An 18644-nucleotide genomic window follows, 5' to 3' on the forward strand; every position below is an offset into this window, starting at 1 on the left:
CCCTCCCTCCCCCCACCCCCACCGGACTTCATTTCCTTTTATTGTTCTCCCTGGAGGGCATCTCTATTTTCTTGCGGGGACTTTGGTCTTTCTTACAGAAAGCTCTTACCACGAAGTATGGCAAATGTAGGAACTTTAAAGAGAAGCTGAAAGGGTCTTTCCCTTGTCCTTGACCTCCTGAGGTAAGCTCCTCCCTCCTCAGAGTGCCTCTGGGGAATGCACAAAGGTTAGTCCTGAATGGAGAAGCTGGCCAGGCCAGCTATCTGGGTCTAGCTTTGCCTTTTTCTTTTTCTTTTTTTAAAGTAGTGAACACTGTGGTCCAGTTTTGTGCAGCTCGACCTTGCGGGCTCCAGGCTTTCCTTTACAGAAACCTTCAAGGCTCAGGGTGGGGGTCGGATGGGAGGTTGGATTAAATAGGAGGTGGAGATTCAGGAGCACATCTGTCCCAGTGAGCCCAGGGTGATCTGTCGAAGTGCTGAATTACCATACTGCATACCCGAAACTAATACTCCATTGTGCTACCTGCAATTAAAATGAAAACTCAAAAAAAGTGAAACAACCTTCAAGGCTCCTCACACCTGCCATGACTTACGTCCATGGGATGCTTCGCAGAGGGAACTAATTGGAGACATTTGGCACATCTGGAGGGAAAATTAGGATGGGCCGTTTTCACCCGGAATGGCAAGGATTTCCCTCTTTGGACCGCTGTGAAGGGTTTTTGTTTGGATTACCTTGGAGAGCAGACTTTGGGGGAAAACCTGTATTTTTCATTTTGGGGGTGGGGGAGGGGAAGGGTGGCAGTTATCCATCCTTTATGGCCGGTGGCCCTGTCCAGGGGCACAGCATCACCGTAATACCTCGTTTCTCTGGTGGAGGCCATCCGACTCCGAGGAAGACGAGGACAGGATGGTGAACAGGTTGGCAAGCAGCTCTCCATAGAAAAACAGGTACAGACTCCTCGCTAAAACCTGGTTTAATCAAGCTTAAAACAAAACAAAAAAACCTAACAGGACAATCCTCTACCGTAAAAAAAACAAAAGAGGTTAGTAAGGCAGCAAGGGTTCCTTGGGAATAATTACTTAAGACCAGCTTGTGTAGACTTTTAAACACCTAGTGCCTCAAGAATTGGCCGGTCCCCTGGGAGCAAGGTCTCCTGTGCTTTCTGTGGGTGCCATGGGAGAGGCCGGCCCCTGCTGCTAGGACCTCAGGTGTGAGCTCCGGGCGCTCCCGGCTCGAAGGGTCTTAGAGCTGCGGCCGATGGGCACCGGACCAGGGGGCCGGCAGCCTGCTTCTCAAGCCAGGCTGCAGCAGAGAATACTTGTGGTCTTGCTGGCTGCCCTTGCAGGGGGGGACGGCAGCCAGCAGAGGTGGGGAGGCCGGGACTGCCCCACTTCAGACTGTCTGCTGGGGGGTCCGGCCCCTTCCCTGGGCGGCCATCCCTGCAGCTGGGGCCCCGCTGGACTTTGGGGACCTCTCCCTCTGGATCTTCCTGCTGGAGAGGTTTTGTTTCCGTGCCACACAGTTCCTTCCCAGAAAGAAGGGGGAAGAGAGGATGTTTCCAGAAGGACTGGTCCTATTTACAACTCTGCTTTTCTACCCTCTTCCTTGATTGGACAGGTCAGTTTGGACAACTGTAAATTTGGGGGAGTGAGGGTGGGGAGAGGAGGAAACCCATACTTGGACTCAGAAGCTTGCTGTAATCCAGGCTTTCTTCCCAGAGCTCTCCCCACCCCCAGCCTGGGCTAGTTCCCCCGGACATCCACATACGTACTTCTGCCAAGGCAATGACCATCCTGTACTTCAACTGTTTTTTTTTTTTTTCCCCGCTTCAAGGTCCTCCCTACCAGACTAGGAGCCTCCTGAAGTTACTTTCCTGGCACCTACAGCAATTCCCAGGGGGGGTACTAGGCACTCAACAATGATCTGCTGAGAAAAGAGCTTAGGAAGTAGGCATTATGGCAGCCAAGTTCAGAGAGGTTAAGTCACTTTCTTGAAGTCACACAGGTGATCAATGATGGGAGCTGGTATCTGAATGCTTACCCACCGCACAAAATTCAGTCAACGTCCACATCGTGAAGAACCCCGGCGGGGGTTAACGAGTAAATCTCTCAGCTGCAAGGGATATGGCAACAGGGAAGTGGTAGTGAGGGCCAGCCCAAGAGCCACAGCCTTCTGGCAGCCATGGTCTGAACTAAACTCTATCCCACAGGGAACGGGGTTGGGGGTGGGGGGGGAGTCTATGGTCCCAAGCTGGAATTCTCCAGACCTGGAGGGACTCCCACAGCTCCTTCTGCCTACAAAGGGCCTCAGCTGGCTTCAGGCTCTTCGGGAGGCTTCACGCGAGGCAGGGCTCACACGGAGCCCCAGGGAGCCGGGGGTGAGGGCCTCGCCACGCGGTTCTTTGTGGCTGGGCCGGCATTGGGTGTTCCACAGGCTCACAGTTTCAGGAAGGTGAGGTTAACCTGGGTTTCCCCTTAGAATCATGCTCGTTCACAAAGACAAAATCTCCCCGAGCTCCCTCATGTGTGCCTGGCTCAGCACAAACCGCCTGGTAGGTTTCCCAAGACAAAAACACGGTGACTGGAGCCGACAAGCAGGGTTTCCCAGCCTAACGCTTCCTGCTTCGGAGAAAGAAAAGGTGTCCAGACCAGCCAGTGCTGTACCACGGCCCGCAGCACCCCAGCGACGGCACTCCTGATGTCCAGTGACTGTTAGCTTTGTGACTCTTTTTGGTCCAAGAGACAAAAATAAAAATAAAAATAAAAATAAATAAATCAAGGGACGGTCCAGATGGAAAGAACTTTTTATGCTTTTCATCTTCCCAACAACAAACCTGCGCCGTGAAAAGCGCCGGGGCCTCCTGCCTCCCTTCCCCTTGCTTATTATAAAGGGCTCACTCTCACCGGAACGCTCAAACCCTTCCTTACAGGAGCGACGTACTTATCCTTGTGGCCACTGCACACGTCCACGTAGAGACAGCCTCACAACTGGTAGTACCACACAAGCTAATATTCAGCTGTTTTTATTCATGTCGCAGCTACTTATGGGGTATCTACTGTGTGTCAGGCACTGTGCTAAGCAGCAGATCTAGGTACGTAGGTATATAAGAGAATCCATACATTTTTGTGGGGGGGGGGCAGGCAGGCAACTACCTAAGAAAACCATGCAGTTAGGAAGTCAAAGGAAAACAGGTTCCAAGGACAAACAGAAGATAGGACATGGGTTGCCACCGTCGATAAGGTGGTTGGGGAAAGCATTGCTGAAGGGACAGCTGAGTCTTTTCAGGAGGAAACTGGGGGCAAAGCCATACACCTTATGAGGGAATAGAGCAGATGCGAAGACCCACAGGCACCACTTGCGGGTGGGGGTTTGCTAAATGAATGCAGGAAATGTTGAAGGAAGCCTCAGAAGACAATGGGATAGTCTTCAGCCAAAGAGGAACAAAGTCCCGATTCAGGCGACAACAGGCATGGCCTTGGCCAACCTTCTAAGTGGATGAAGCCAGACTCCAAGAACACAGATTCTAGGATTCTACTCACATGAAATGTCTGGAAGAGGCAAATCCAGAGACCGAAAGCAGGCTGAGGGTGCCCGGGGCTTGGGGGAAGAGATGGGCAGCCACCGAGAGCTCCCCGGGGGTTCGCCCGTGCTCCTGACTGGCAAATCTTCGCCTGGGTTAACCGTGAATCACAAGACGCTCTTTAGTTACAATTAACTACTTGAAAGGAGCCATTGCTTGAAAGGAGCCAGGCATCCAGGATAAAAGCCCCCTCAACACACCCCCCTAGTGGTGTTCCTTCACCCTATAAAGCATCCCTCACCCGTTGGAAGGTCCTCTGACCAGGCCCCTCCCCTCGGATCTGCTGTGTTGGCCTCTACGTATGATACCTGATCTCCCCTTGCCCGACAGCTCTGGGTGGAGGCATCTCCGGGGGAATGTTCTCCTCCGCTGCTGGGTGACCTGTAGCCTTTCCCGGAGCGGGCTGGTGAAAAATCTGGTCAGTGATCTGTTTTTTTTATGGGTTTTCACACCCCACAGCTGCAAGCATAAAGTCAAGGCTGTACTTAAAGATCTACATGTGTGCACGCACGTAGGGGCAATTCTCTCAGCTGGGGCCCCTAATGCCTATCACCGCGAAGGGCTGGGTTTTGGTTTCCAGGCGAACAAGAGGCCTGGAGAGACGGGCATCCACAGCCCCTTTGGCTCTTTGCCCTCCTAATAAAAGGCCCGAACAGGAACATTCAGCACAAGGAGGCTAAGTCTGCTGTCGTCCGGGGGGAGTCCATGGGCCACATCTGATGGCAGGAAATACTTCCCAGAACGATTACAGGAATTGGTGAGGAGACTCGTAAAGCCTCATGTAGCCGTCAGAAACACCTGCTGGTGATGCTGGAAAGAACTGGGTGGTTAAATGGTCCAGGATTTCACTGGCCAGGGCTCTCTGGAGTCTCCCCAACTTGGCTCAACACAAGTTTGTGATGAACTGTGCTCTGTGGGCAGAACCGTGTACGGAATATGAAAGTGGAAACATTGGCTGAGACCAATGGGTAGTAAGCAGACCACCCAGGAAAAGAGGCCAAAAAACGGGTAAAGAACAGACTCGACGGGCCAGCACACGCCTTGCTTTGCTGCGACAGACCTGGTCGGTCTGATGTCATGGTGTGACTGCTCACGAGGGCCGTCTTCCACTGTCTGAAGCATCCTGGTTTTGATACTAAAACCCCATGGTCACAGAAATACAAATACTCGATGATTCTACTTCCACGAAGTTCCCAGAGCCGTCCAACTCACAGAAACACGAAGTAGAACCCTGGGTCCCAGGGGCTGGGGGTGAGGGGGGAGCGTGTGCACGTGCAGGTGGTTGTTTAGGGGGGGGGGGGACAGAGTTTCAGGCGTGAAAAAGTTCTGGAGATTGGCTGTACAACCATGTGGATATACTTAATACCAACAAACTGGACACGTACGAATGGTTCCGGTGGTAAATTCTATGTGTATTTTATCGCAGTTAAAACAATTAAAAAAATTTTAAGCCTCATAGTTGAGATAACCCCCAAACCCCTCACCCTCAATTGGGGTATAAAATGTCTGGCAAGGTGGAAACTGAGGGAGGATTTTAGGGGGAGAGAGAGGTGTTGTGAGCCTCCCCCCTACCTGGGGAGGGAAGTGGAGGGTGCCTGCAGCAAACTTACTGGAGACCGTGCTCACTAGGGTCGCCGGGAGAACTTGACGGGAGCCCCCTCAAGTTGGGGGAACCCCAAACTGCTGACTGGCTCCTTCCTGCTCAAGAAATCAAAACGACGAGGAGCAGGATGGCCAGGTGAGCGGGAGAGGGGAGAAGATTTAACTTGAAGTCAGGTTTGGAGCTTTGGGTATTAGGACCCTAATTACTTCATAGAGTTAATTTTGCTATTCAACGTGACCGTGAGACTTTGTATTTATTTATTTCTTGGGAGTGATCAGACAAGTTACAGGACTCTCCCGGTTTTTTTTTTTTTTTAATTTTTTTTTTTTTCAACGTTTATTTATTTTTGGGACAGAGAGAGACAGAGCATGAACGGGGGAGGGGCAGAGAGAGAGGGAGACACAGAATCGGAAACAGGCTCCAGGCTCCGAGCCATCAGCCCAGAGCCCGACGCGGGGCTCGAACTCACAGACCGCGAGATCGTGACCTGGCTGAAGTCGGACGCTTAACCGACTGCGCCACCCAGGCGCCCCTCTCCCGGTTTTTATCTAGGGAAGAAACCCATATTTATTTATTTATTTATTTATTTATTTATTTATTTATTTATTTATTTATTTATTATTTTTATTAAAAATTTTTTAATGTCTATTTATTTTTAACAGAGAGAGAGACAGAACGTGAGTTGGGGAGGGGCAGAGACAGAGGGAGACACAGAATCTGAAGCAGGCTTCAGGCTCCGAGCTGTCAGCACAGAGCCCGACACAGGGCTCAAACTCGTCAACTACGAGATCATGACCTGAACTGAAGTCGAATTGTTAACCAACTGAGCCAGCCAGGCGCCCCGGGAAGGACCCGTTTTTAGAAAACCGTGTGAGATAACAGAGATCGGCCTTTTGAGACCCAGGCGGTCAACGTTCTTGTTAGACTAGCAAAGTCTTTGGGTTTGAAGCCAGAGAAACCAAATCTGTTCCCAAGTCACTACTGGATCATGGCTCCTTTTGGGGTGGGTGGGGTTACCGGATGCCCCTCTGCAGAGGTCTGGGGTCCGACAACAGTGTTTCGTTTTAATTTGCTTCTTCAAGCTGCATCCAAGGTCAGTGGGGCTCCCTGAATAATGGGAATCTGTGACTTATTTAGAAGCCGGTCAGCCTCAAGGGGACTCTGGCCTGTCTAGCTGGGCGTTTATTTGCGTGTTTTAAATACCTAATGGTTGTGTTTGACCCCTCCTCTCCATGCCATCAACCTGGCGGTTGATATGGCCTCCCTTGTGCTGTCACACATGCCCGCCCGCTTCAGGAGGACAAGAAGCCTGAGACCAGGCACTGCTGTGGGAAGTAACTGAGCCCTAGGAGAACTCACGCATCACAAAAGGGACAGGCGTGTCACGGAGAGAGAACAGCTCATCTCATCAGGTCCACCTCAGGCTCTGTCTAAACCGGACAACAGTCAAAGACAGCTAGGGGTTCACCTGCTTAGAAATGGGCGCTTTCAGCACCTCGGTAGCTCAGTCCGCTTAGCGTCCGACTTCGGCTCAGGTCATGATCTCACAGCTTGTTGGTTCAAGCCCCCCATTGGGCTCTGTGCTGCCAGCTCAGAGCCTGGAGCCTGCTCCCGATTCCGTGTCTCCTCTGTCTGCCCCTCCCGTGCTCATGTTCGGTGTCTCTCTCTCTCTGTCTCTTTCTCTCTCAAAAATAAATAAACATTAAAAAAAAATTTTTTTAAATGGACATTTTCTCCCTCTACCACTTTTTTGAGCAGATGTTCTTTTCCGTTTCTCCTTTTATTAGGTGCTCCTTTGGGGCTTTACAATGAGGGTGCCTCTGGTTTCACTCTCCTTAACCGTTCTAGGTTGTCTCCACCTCAAGAGTCCTGATCGTCTGTATCAACTGCCTTGCTGCTGAGGCAACGGAGGCCCAGGGAAATGACTTGTGGTGCAGTGCTGGAATCAGGACTGAGGAGGGGTCATGACCATCAGACCAGATATCTTACCACTACAGATAAAGGTAGAAGGTGGGCACAGGAACGTGGCACCAAAGGGTCAGGCCAGGCCTGGAGGCTAATCCCTGAAACCAGTACCCCAGGGACCATTTGGGTGGGATCTTCAGGGCCAAGTGCGCCCCCCTCCAAGAGGTACCTCCAAGCAGATCACCCCAGGAGAGATTTGCACCTGCGTCTCCTAAAGGAATAACTACATTGCTCTCCTTCTGCCCCTCTGCAGAGAAACTGCTCTCCCGTGACAGCTTCTGTCTGAGGATTATCCACCTGGATGGCACAGTGCTTTTATCTTCTGCTCCCGGACCTCCTCCTCTTCAAAAGCGACAGTCTGACGGCAGCGTGAATCTTGTGGGGACAGTTTTAACAAGAATGCCACAAGATACAGATTGGTGTCCTTGGCGTTTTGGATAACTCAGGACGAGGTTCCAGAACGGCCTTCACGGCACTTGTGGGAACGGAAGGACCTTGGGTTCCCAGATCCTACGACCAAGAAAAAAAAATCCGTCCTCTTAACAAAGAGATGCTGTTTTCTCTTCCCAGCAATTCTGGCTCTCCTGCTCAGCATAAAAGAGACGAACGATATTCGTATGTCAAGGGCAACAGCGTTTTGAGACAGAAAATAAAACTCTGAGATGGAAACGTTCAAGATGGAGAAAATCACACGAGGGCTCCTGGTTCCGAGTCTCCATCTCACGGACATAGAAAGAGAGGCGCACGGCGAATGGGTGGCCACACAGCTTCCCCGAAAATGCTGGGAGTGAGTGAATTAATAGCATCCACATTCTTTGTTGGTGGAGATTCTGAGATTTGCTGTGGATCACCGGCTTACAAAGATTTTTTTTTTTTTTTTTTGAAATGGAGCTGCCCCAGGGGGGAGTTTGACTTTAACTCTGACGAGACTATCTTCACAACTAACCACGAGGTAGAATCACAAAGAAAGTTCCCTGTGACCTGTCTGTGGAGCAGTAGTCTGCAAACCACGTGCGGCATCCGAACCTCTTGAGGGCTTGTGAAAACAACGCGAGTCCCAACCTCTGAGGGTCTGAGTCCCCACGTCTCCAGTGGACACGTGGAGTGTGCATTTTGATCATGTCCCCAGGTGATGTGGATGCTGCTCTGAGAACCATGCCGTAAAAGCTACAGGGCTGGGGTGCCTGGAGCGCAGTGGGTTAAGCGTCCGACTTCGGCTCAGGTCATGATCTCGCAGTTCATGAGTTCGAGCCCCGTGTCGGGCTCTGTGCTGACCGTGCAGAGCCTGCTTGGGATTCTGGCTCTCTCCTCTCTCTCTGCCCCTCTCCCGTTCATACACACTCTCTCTCAAAAATAAATATTAAGAAAAAAAAAAAAAAGCCATGGTGCCATACGGAGCGGCCTCTCCCTCTGGGACTGTAGAACTTACCCCCTCTCCCGGAATCGCCCTCCGCGGTGGGGAGCCACCTCGCCCAAGTCCAGGAGCCCTTCTCTGTGGGTCACCTACATCTAGTGATTGGTGGATACTGGGGCTTAGCCTCCGCCCCCGGTCCCCTGGTGAGGGCTCTGATGGCTCCTCCCCAAGCTACAGAGCTTCCTCCCACTGCCTCCTAGCTCAGCTCCCCTCTCTGCGTGCTCCTTCCCCTTCCTCACCGGCCTTAATCCTGGAAGTACTTCCTGCAGATTCTCCCCTGCTTCCCAGGGGTTTGATGTGCCACCTCCTTCAGGGAACGTCGCCTCCTTGGAGAGACCACTCCTGACCATCCATTCCTCCACTCTTCCTTGCTCTGACTTCTTGTCTTCCTAGAACTGAATACTCTGATGCCGTATATTGTAGACAGACTTAACACCATCTCCTCACCCTCTTCCCCGCTGGGCTGTAAGCTCCGTGAGAGCGGGGCCTCTTTGGTTCGCTGTGACATGTGTAGGGCCCAGAGCAGTGCCTGGCCCACAAGAGGCACCTCTCAAAGGGGGACCATTTTTGGGGGAGGATTTCAGATTTCACACCCTCTACCGACGTTCTAAAGCGTGGTGCTTTCTGGTGACTGCAATTCTTGTACAGGAGGAGAGCCTGGGATTCCCATTCCAGACAGAGAATTCAGCCACACCCGGTAATGGTGCTTTGGGAACAGGACGTCTCGTACTGATGTTCTGGGAAGGGCATCTCAACTTTCTTACACTGTAATTGCTTTCTTTCCCCCTTTTCCTTGGGGACTTAAAGATGTTAACTCATCCCCACCCCCATTTCCCCTCGCAGGCCCCTCTTGCTGACCCGTGGCCGGCGTCTGTCACCCACAGCCCCTGCACCCTTCTGGGTCTGCATGGAGGGAGATCTGTGGACTGGAGGGGGGCAACCGGCGGGGGCCCTATGACCCAACAGTGTGAAAGAGCAAAGGCGGCAAAATGCTAAGAACGCTCAGTGCATCAAGTGGGGTTCTCCCTCCACCCACCCTGCCCCGGGGGCGGTGCACAGGGTGTGGTTTCCAAGAGGGATCCTGACAGTGGAATGAGGGAGGTGCCCACCCAGGGCCTGCCAAGGCAGAGGGCTCAGCAGCCCGACAACGAGTCAAGTGCATCCAAACAGCAGCGGAACAGTAAGTCGGCAGGGCACTTAATGGAGTGCTTGGTATTGAATAATTGAAGCCGGCTGACTCCGCTGGGACGCAGTTCATAGTTAATGGAATATTTCCTGTAAATATTATTTTCTCTTCCTGTCTCATCATCAAAAATCTTTACTAATCTGGGGAGGTGACAGTAATGCATCAATTCCCTGAGCTAAAGCCCCTGCTTCCGAAATGCTCTCGGGAACCACAGGAAGCTACACGCCTGCCCAGGGGGACAGGGGGCAGACCACTGACTCCGGTTCCTTCTCCTAATGTCTCAGAGGGGACCCCGCAGTGCTCCTAATTGTGCGTCTAAGTGTACATAAAGGCGCCCCTAATTGCATATCAAATAAATAAGTAAATGCTGTCTGCTGAATATGTAATAAGGAGCTCACTGGCATTCCTCCCCGGGGTGGGGGGGGGTGGATTTCAGTAGATGGGGGCTGGCCAGTGGGCTGCAGCCATACAGGATGATTAACAGATATTGCAGACTCTTTCTAGGGAGGTTTCTGGAGTCACGTGTTTCGTACTCTTTGTCCCCTAACGCTTACAGCCTCAGCCCTCAGGAGGGATCACTTGCACCTTCTTGGCGCCCCATTCGGAAAGCCTTTTCTCCTGTAATTTACGACGGCTTCTGATGCTTCCACGGGGCCAGAGCGTCCACAGGTCTTCAGAGTGCAAACTGCAGCGGTGTGGCAGTTCCTGAGTGGCTCAGTGTGGCCCTGGTGGGAACAGAGTCCTGAGCGTGGGATCACGTCCCAACACCTCTGGTCCTCACGCTTCAGGGAAGGGACACATTGTCCCAGAGCTCCAGCTTTCGGACTTTCTCGGCTTTGCTCTAAGGAATGCAAGGTCCTCCTCTAAAAGAGAGAACCCTATGTGACAGGTTTCATCCAGCCTGAGCATCTGTGCCCGGCGTGATGCTGCTTCTGCCAGTGTTAATAACCAATGCCTCCTCAAATCTGTCGTTTCATTTTCATTCCAACGTTCCCAAGGAGGAAAGAGGAAAACCTCTTGCCTGTGCCGGTGCAGGTGTCTGAAAGCCACGGGGCAGCTGACCCGCGGCGCGGCACATCACCACCCACAGTCCCTTTGCGCCGCTGGAACTCAGCTCACGTCTCTTTGGCCATAAATGCAAACTAAGATGAAGCTCGAGATTCACCCCGGGTGCCCCAGTGCCAAGCCGACAAGGTTGCATTATTCCCCGAGGCCGGCAGGATGGCCACTTCGGAAATCGAGAACCTCTTACTTAGGCCAGGCAGGGCTCCCCTCGCACACAAGCACGAGCACGCCACCACGGGATGTGGTAGCTAGGAGAAAATGGGATAGCATCATCTCGGCAGCTGCAAGATTTTATTTTCCGACTGCCGGGACCCTCCTTCCCCTCTTCTCGCCAGTGCCGAACCCACAAAGTCAGACGCGTGGACGCTGCTGCTCCCGAACTCGCGGGCTACGTTCTCAACTGTGCGCACAAGCTGTCCAACCACAGCGGCGGAAGCAAGACAGGTGAGCTGAGGGAGCCGAGAGGGAGGTTGCAAAGTGTGACACGGTATTTTAGTAAAAACATCTCGGGGTTCAGGAGTGGGGAGGCAGACCCAGGGTGAGAGGGAACTTGCCAGTGGGTGAACGGGAGGAAAGGAAGGATTTGATGAGAGCTGGTGGCAGGATATTTAAGAGCTTCTAACGGGGGCGCCTGAGTGGCTCAGACTGTTAAATGTCCGACCCATGATTTTGGCTCAGGTCACGATCTCAAGGTTTGTGGGTTCGAGCCCTGCACTGGGCTCTGTGCTGACACTGCAGAGCCTGCCTGGAATTCTCTGCCTCCCTCTCTCTCTCTGCCCTTCCCTACTCATGCTCTCTCTTTCAAAAATAAACATTAAAAAAAATGGGGCGCCTGGGTGGCTCAGTCGGTTGAGTGTCCGACTTCAGCTCAGGTCACGATCTCACGGTCCGTGAGTTCGAGCCCCGCGTCAGGCTCTGGGCTGACAGCTCAGAGCCTGGAGCCTGCTTCCGATTCTGTGTCTCCCTCTCTCTCTGCCCCTCCCCCGTTCATGCTTTGTCTCTGTCTCAAAAATAAATAAACATTAAAAAAAAAATTAAAAAAAAAACCAAACTCATATATGCAAGCAAGGGTCCATGTTCTGGGGCACGTGAATGAATTATAAATTTCTATTTTGATTTAGTTCCATTTTGATTTTTTTGAGCTTTTTTTGGGGAGGTGCACACGTAGTTCTAAAACATTTCTGAAGTTGGCCTTGAGCTTCTGAACGTAGACAAAAGCCAAAACACGGTTTTCGGGTGTCCCCACGTGTCTACCTCTTCCCGACACGTGTGCCCGGAGGACAAAGAAGCTGGTTTTCTTCCGACAAACAGCAGCAGCTTCTTCTGCAAGCTGGAGCCCATCTGTTTAGAAAGTGCGGGGAGCAGGTAGGAGCGTGTGACTAGGCAAGGACCGAAACGTTCTCTCTACTCCACCTGGGAGGTAACCCGTGCTTCACATCCCCCAAAGCCACCGGGGCTTCAGAGTGCCAACCAGAATGGCAAAGTGCACCCAACCAGGCACACCCTGGAACAAGCCAGGGTCCTGCCCATCTCTGGGCAGCAATCAGCTAGGGCTCGCGGCCTTTTAATTTTTTTTTTTGGTGGATCATATGGAAACGCTTGAGTGGATTCTCGCAGGACGGCTGCTGAGCGCCTCTGGCTGTGCTGATGCAGAGCCCGGGATGCCTCCAGGCCCTCCAGGGGAAAGGCAGCAGGCTCACCCCGTCACTGCCTCTACTTGAATGCTGGCTTCCAGAATGCTGGTTCCATGTGACCCGGCTGCTGGAACTGGGTCAGAGTGTCAGGCAGGGCCTCTGCCTGGGCTGAAGCTACAGCCGGTGCTGCAGAAGGGCCTCCAGATGAGGGGGGGGGGGGTTCCTGAGTGGCGCTGGGGGCCCACCGCGGTGGTGCTGCGCCTGGCCCCCGAAAAAGAGTAGCGGTGCTGCTGGAGGGCCGCCCTCGCGGGGAGCTGGCCCAGCCTGGCACCTGTGCCTCGGGGCACCGCAGCTCACTGCCTCACTGCCAGATACACCTGCGGAGCCAGGCCGACCGTCCCCAAGCTCGGAAAGGAAGCCCAGATGGCCGTGCTGGTCCTCAACTCCAGCTGCACGTAGGACCGGTCTGCGAGGCCTTCTAGATGGGCAACGGGAGGGTCAGAGGCGGGGGGCAGTGCAACAGGGTGACTGTGGCCCATGCATGTTCAGACAGTTTCGTGTCAGTTTCCAGTATTCGACTGAGACCAAGAATCACGGGCCTGGAGCCCTGGAGACAGACTCTGGGCACTTGACGCCTGCCCCTGCTGCCGGGCCCCAACCACGGCTCCGGCTTGGGTCAGGTTTCCCTGCAGACCTCACCCCACATCTTTGCAGATACGGACGCTCGTCAGGCTAACGAAACGCGGGCCTCTCTTCCTGTCACGGGCCTTGCAGAGGCCCGTTCTTATTTCACGTTCAGACTGCACATTAACATCTTAGAGAGGGCTCCCCAAATCACGTAAGGTTCGGGTCCCACCTCCGTCTCACAGGGAAGGTCACGCATGGTTGGGGAACGGAGGTCTGCTCACAGCGTGCCAAGGGTCTGTCCCTTTCCTCTGCCCGTTCGGTCTCTGGGTCAGTTATGCTTGGGAAATTCCTGACACTCTGGAGCTCCAACCGAACCCCCAGCAGCACCCCAGATGTGCCATCACGCCTCCAACTCTGCACGTCCCACACTGCCCTCCTTACATCCTCTCACACGCCCCGCTCTGGCTGGGACCCATCTCGGATTCCCCTGCTCCGACCGCCACCCTCGCGCCTCCTACAACTGGTCAGTCCCACCTACCTTCTCACCATCTCTTGTGTCCCCCTCTCCATCCCTGTGACTGAAGCCAGGCCTGAGCCCCCCCGCCAGCTCTGGCCCAGGCTCCTGCGAAGATGCCCCGGTTTGCGACTCCGGTCCTGATTTTCTGCAGCCCCTCGTGCACACGCTACCAGAGCGATGCTTCTAAGACAGCGAGACTCCTATACGGCCTGACTCCTTTAATGCCCTCACCGACCCTCTCTTCGAGCACTTGGGGACACCAACGGCGCAATTATCACCCGCCTTGCTCCCTGAGGGGCCCGGCCAGGCCTTGGACGCATGACAAACCTCAGCACCGTCCCCTCTGCTGGGCACAGAGCAAGTACGCAACAAACGTTTTTCTGAGCGAATGAATGGTGCGCGGGGACTCCGATGGCTTGGCTTGCCCTTCAATTAGTAGGAGACTCAAGAATCCCAACTCCGTCCTCAGAGGCCACGGAAGCATCAGTCGTTTCCAATAACAACTCAGTCTGAGTACAGCCAATACCCTGAATAAATTTACCGACCCTTTAACATTTTTCTTTGGCTAACCTGCATAACACATGAGAGTAAATTCTCTCATTCAATGGCTGATCACCGCCCGCCCTCCCCCCACCCCGCCCCCATGGCATGTACTTCTCCTGATCCTGAAGCCTGCTGCACAGTCCGACAGGGATAGTTACAATTTACGGAGCGTCTGGGACATGGTGGGTGCACCAGGGACACTGTGCCCCGATCTGTCAAGTGCTATCCCATTAATTCCGCAATCTTCATGAGTATCTCAATTAGAGAAATAAAGCAGGCGTAAGCATATTAATAAATTAAAACCTGAACGCCGATGAATGCTCGTGAGCCTGTCTTTCCGACGCGCACAGGGAAAGCAGAATTCAACTGCTGCATTTTGACAAATCCTGGTCACTCTCTGCGGTGCACATTGGCCTGGATCTTCCACCAGCGTAGGTGATCAAAGGCCCGAGGGATCGTGACCAGGGTTTTGTCCAAGGATCTAGGAGGGTTCATGGCTCTTGTGAGCAGGAGAAAAAGGCCAGGCAGGTTGAAAGGAGAGGACGAGGGATGTCAAAAGAGAGAGGGAGGGAAAAGTGAATGCAAGAAGAAAAAAAAAACAAAGAAGCTTACAAAAGGCCATGTGGAAAAGGGGCAGAGGGAAAACAGGAAGAAACAGACAGTGTGGAAGAAGCACAGACCCCGTGACTGAGGAAAACGGAGAGTAAAAATAACTCAGGGTCTAATTCATGCCTTGCAGTGTTTAAGGAGAAACCCAAGAGGTTTTGGATTTAGCCACGAAACAGTGTGCCCCTGGACAGGCAGGTTCCTACTGAATTGTCCCCGAGGGAGAAGTCCCCCCTCACTGGCTCGTGATCTTTTCTTTGAACTTGACTGACTTACTGATCAATTGAGTGAAAATCCTCCCCAGCATGGGGCCATTTTTTTTTTTCCCTATCATTTTAATAAAGAAGCTGGCTAAGGGCAGATGTTCAGCGGACAGTCTACGATAAGCTCGGATACGTAGTATGGATTTCAGTCCTGTTCGTGGATAAAGAAGCTTGGAAAGCAATCTGGAATGACATAATGGACCAATACTGCTTTCTCCCTCCTAAAGCAAGTGTGGTTTTGATAGACTTTTAATATGTATTTCGGGGTTTGAACTGCAAACCGTCTCTCCATTATTCTCTGCCAGACGATCTGAATGACAGCTCTGGCCCAGAGATATTTTTCCATTATAATTTTTCAATTTGTTCTGGTCTGAAAAATGTGTGTAAATGAAAACAGAGAAAATTCAAGCACTGTGCCCCTTTCAAACACTCTGGTTTGTATTTACAATGACTCTGCAGACCCTGTCCTGCTTCCCTTGTTTTTTGGCAGATGACCTTATTTTTTCCAGATTTCTGATCACTTCTAATATGCCTTAAAATATTTACTGGATTTGCAGGAATGCCTCTAACTCTTCCTTATTTTTCACCCCGTTTTGACCTACAATTTCTTCTTTTAGCTCCCCAGCATCCAAAACAAAACAAAACAAAACAAAAAACAAAACAAAACAAAACAAAGCAAGGGGCGTCTGGGTGGCTCAGTCGGTTAAATGTCCGACCAGCTCAGGTCATGATCCCACGGCTCGTGAGCTTGAGCCCTGCATCAGGCTCTGTGCTGACAGCTCAGAGCCTGGGGCCTGCTTCACATTCTGTGTCTCCTTCTCTCTCTGCCCCTCCCCTGCTCATGCTCTTTCTTTCTTTCTCAAAAATAAACATTAAAATGTTTAAAACAAACAAAACAAAACAAAAAACACAAAGAAACACATAAAGCAGCTTTGTAAAAGCTCAGATTGGCCTCAAGATTGAAGAGAGGTGTTCTCTCCCTTTCCCAAGTACACGAAACCCCCGCCCTCCCCCCCCACTAGGAAATTAACAAATAGGACAGTCCTTCAAAGCCCTTTTGCCAATCTGCTTTGGGAGAGCTGGGCCAGTCTCCTTACCTTAAATAATTATAACAGCTCAGGTTTCCCTAGTGACCGGGAAAAAAAATATTTACCCGGGAACTCAGACTGGATTACTGTGGAGTAATTTGTATACACTCCAATTAGCTGGGGATTGGTAAACCTGGAGGCCCTGAGGCTGCATCGTGTAATATTTTTACTCACTTCTCTCTGAGAGCCGGACACCCACAGAGGAGACCATGCTTACCTTCCTCGGCTTCACTTTATCATGGTAGTCATACTGGAAGATTCCTTTGTAGCTCAGTCCCAGCCACCACGGTATCCCCTGCTTGTCCTAGGACATCGAAAGGAGTATGGGTAAATACAGGGCCAGAGAACACACACAGGGACGGAGAGAAGGCCTCTGGGCTCGTCCGATGACAAAGGAAAACGTAAATCCCTTGAGATGGATGGAGCCCACCTCCTACTTTTCACTTAACAGATGTGCCCCCTCATCAGACTGTGCTCAGTTATGTGAACCAGTGCCCTGGAGCATGCCCTGGGGTGGGGACCCAGCTCTGTTCCCAGCCAGCAGCACACTGCGGTGCTTCCCCCTTTATGAGTAGGTAGCGAAGGCTTGTTCTTTGTCCTCCTTGTAAGGCTTTGGGTTTCAAGAGAATCCGAGAGATGAGCATTCTCATAAAACGACCTTCTGAGCAGAGAAATGGTCATCGACTGTCACAGCTAGAAGGGACCATGAACACCATGGAAGGGGACTCCTCTAAAAAACTTTTTTTTTTTTTTTTAAGATTTAATTGTTTTTAGAGAAGTCTGAGGTTCACAGCAAAATGGAGAGGTAAGTACAGAGGTTCCCCATACCCTCCCACCCCCCCACATGCAGAACCTCCCCCACTGTCAACCTCCCCCACCAGAGGGGAACATTCATTACACCTTGATGAACCTACACGGATACATCATGGTTACCCAAAGTCCAGAGTTTACATTAGAGTTCATTCTTGGTGGTGAACTCTGTAAGTGTGGACAAATGCACAATGATGTGTATCTACCATGATGATAATATACAGAGTGGTAGGCTCACCGCCCTAAAAATGCTCTGTACTGCCTCTTCACCCCTTCTTCTCCCCCCTCCCAGGTTCTGGAAGCCAGTTTTGCCTCTTCCAGAATGTCATCTAGTTGGAATCATACAGTATGTAGCCTTCGGCTTGGCTTCTTGCACTCGGTAACACGCATTTAAGATTCCTCCAATTTAAATTAAAAAAATTGTTTATTTTTGAGAGAGAGAGAGAGAGAGCGCGCGAGCGAAAGAGAAAGAGACAGACAGTGGGGAGTGGGGGCAGAGAGAGAAGGAGACACAGAATCCGAAGGGGGCTCCAGGCTCTGAGCTGTCAGCACAGAGCCCGACGCGGGGCTCGAACCCACGGACCGTGAGATCACGACCTGAGCCAAAGTCGGATGCTCAACCGACTGAGCCACCCAGGCACCCCAAGATTCCTCCAATTTTAACGACCAAGAATTCAAAGCAAACGGTTGGTCCTGCTCTACTCAGGGCCCGCCCCCCAGCCCTCCAGCAGACCAATGGCAGTGCAGGGTGGGCGGGGGCCACCCTGCAGTCCTGCTCCCCTTAAGAGATCAGCTGGATTGTGTGACTCGTGCCATCTTGGACAAAGTAGCAAAATCAAGGCCCAGACCTTCTGGGAACCGAATCAGAAACACCAAGCCCCTCTGCTCACTCCTTTAATAGAGATCCCTTGCCACCAGATTGTAAAGTGTGATCCTACATCCAAGGAGGAGGGGTCTGAGCTGTTAACTAAAGGTCCCGAAAGCTAGGAGCTGACACAGGGCATCCCCAGCAGCCTTCCCCTAGATTTGTCCTAACTGCCGCACCTGCGAATAACCGCGGACCCCCCCCCCCCCATTGTCTCGACAACTCGAAATTGGCTTCATGGTTTTTAAATCCTCACGAGTTATTTGAAGGTAAGCACAAAGATAAAAGGGCAGAGAAACACGTTTTGAATTTTTAGAAGTTTCAGGGTATGTAATTTCCTAAGACAGTCCTTTAAAGGTATAAAAAGCTCTGTCCCTGGAAAGTGTCTGTGTGTCCTACATCAGTCTCTGAGAGCGACACAGGAGGGGACTCAGTGCCACCACAGCTTTGGGTGTCACCACACCAGAGAATACGGCAGCTGTGAAATCGGGAGGCCACTGACTGGCGGGGCTCGATACAGTCGTTTGGGCTTGCGTGGGTACGTGTGCTCTGTCTCCACCTGAGGAGGAGAGCCCTGGCTTCAGCCTGGAGGTCCCAAGAGGCCAACACACAAGCACTTCCGGCACTCTGGAAATCACCAGGTCTGTTTCTGGTCTCTCGCAAACTGCAGAAAAGCACGTTCCTGAAGTTTTATTGTAAGGCAGAAAGCATATATGTATCAGAGGCTCCCTTACTGTCAAACTCCAGGGCTGACGAAGAGATGGGACACGGGTTTACGCAAGTAAAAGACTGGATGACGTCCCTGCGCAGAGACATCCACTCTATCCATGACAATCTCTCTCGGCAGTGTAACATCTGTCTTCCAACAGATGTCTGTC

General features: G+C 52.0%; 1 protein-coding gene and 1 non-coding gene across 2 annotated transcripts in view; both read right to left on the reverse strand.

The window, feature by feature from the left end:
- Positions 1-18644, reverse strand: part of FRMD4A (FERM domain containing 4A) — a 217079-nt gene that overhangs the window by 71366 nt on the left and 127069 nt on the right. The window contains exon 11 of the mRNA XM_047066791.1: positions 16309-16395. Coding sequence (XP_046922747.1) covers positions 16309-16395 — 87 coding nt within the window. The remainder of the gene's footprint in view (positions 1-16308; positions 16396-18644) is intronic.
- Positions 17456-17540, reverse strand: TRNAQ-UUG (transfer RNA glutamine (anticodon UUG)). The gene has a single exon. It is a non-coding gene; the product is annotated as a tRNA-Gln (tRNA).

The sequence above is a fragment of the Lynx rufus genome, unplaced genomic scaffold (genome assembly GCF_022079265.1).
Source record: "Lynx rufus isolate CCGP_SWC_20201006 ecotype Redwood Valley unplaced genomic scaffold, mLynRuf1.p SCAF_7, whole genome shotgun sequence".
Taxonomy (NCBI): domain Eukaryota; kingdom Metazoa; phylum Chordata; class Mammalia; order Carnivora; family Felidae; genus Lynx; species Lynx rufus.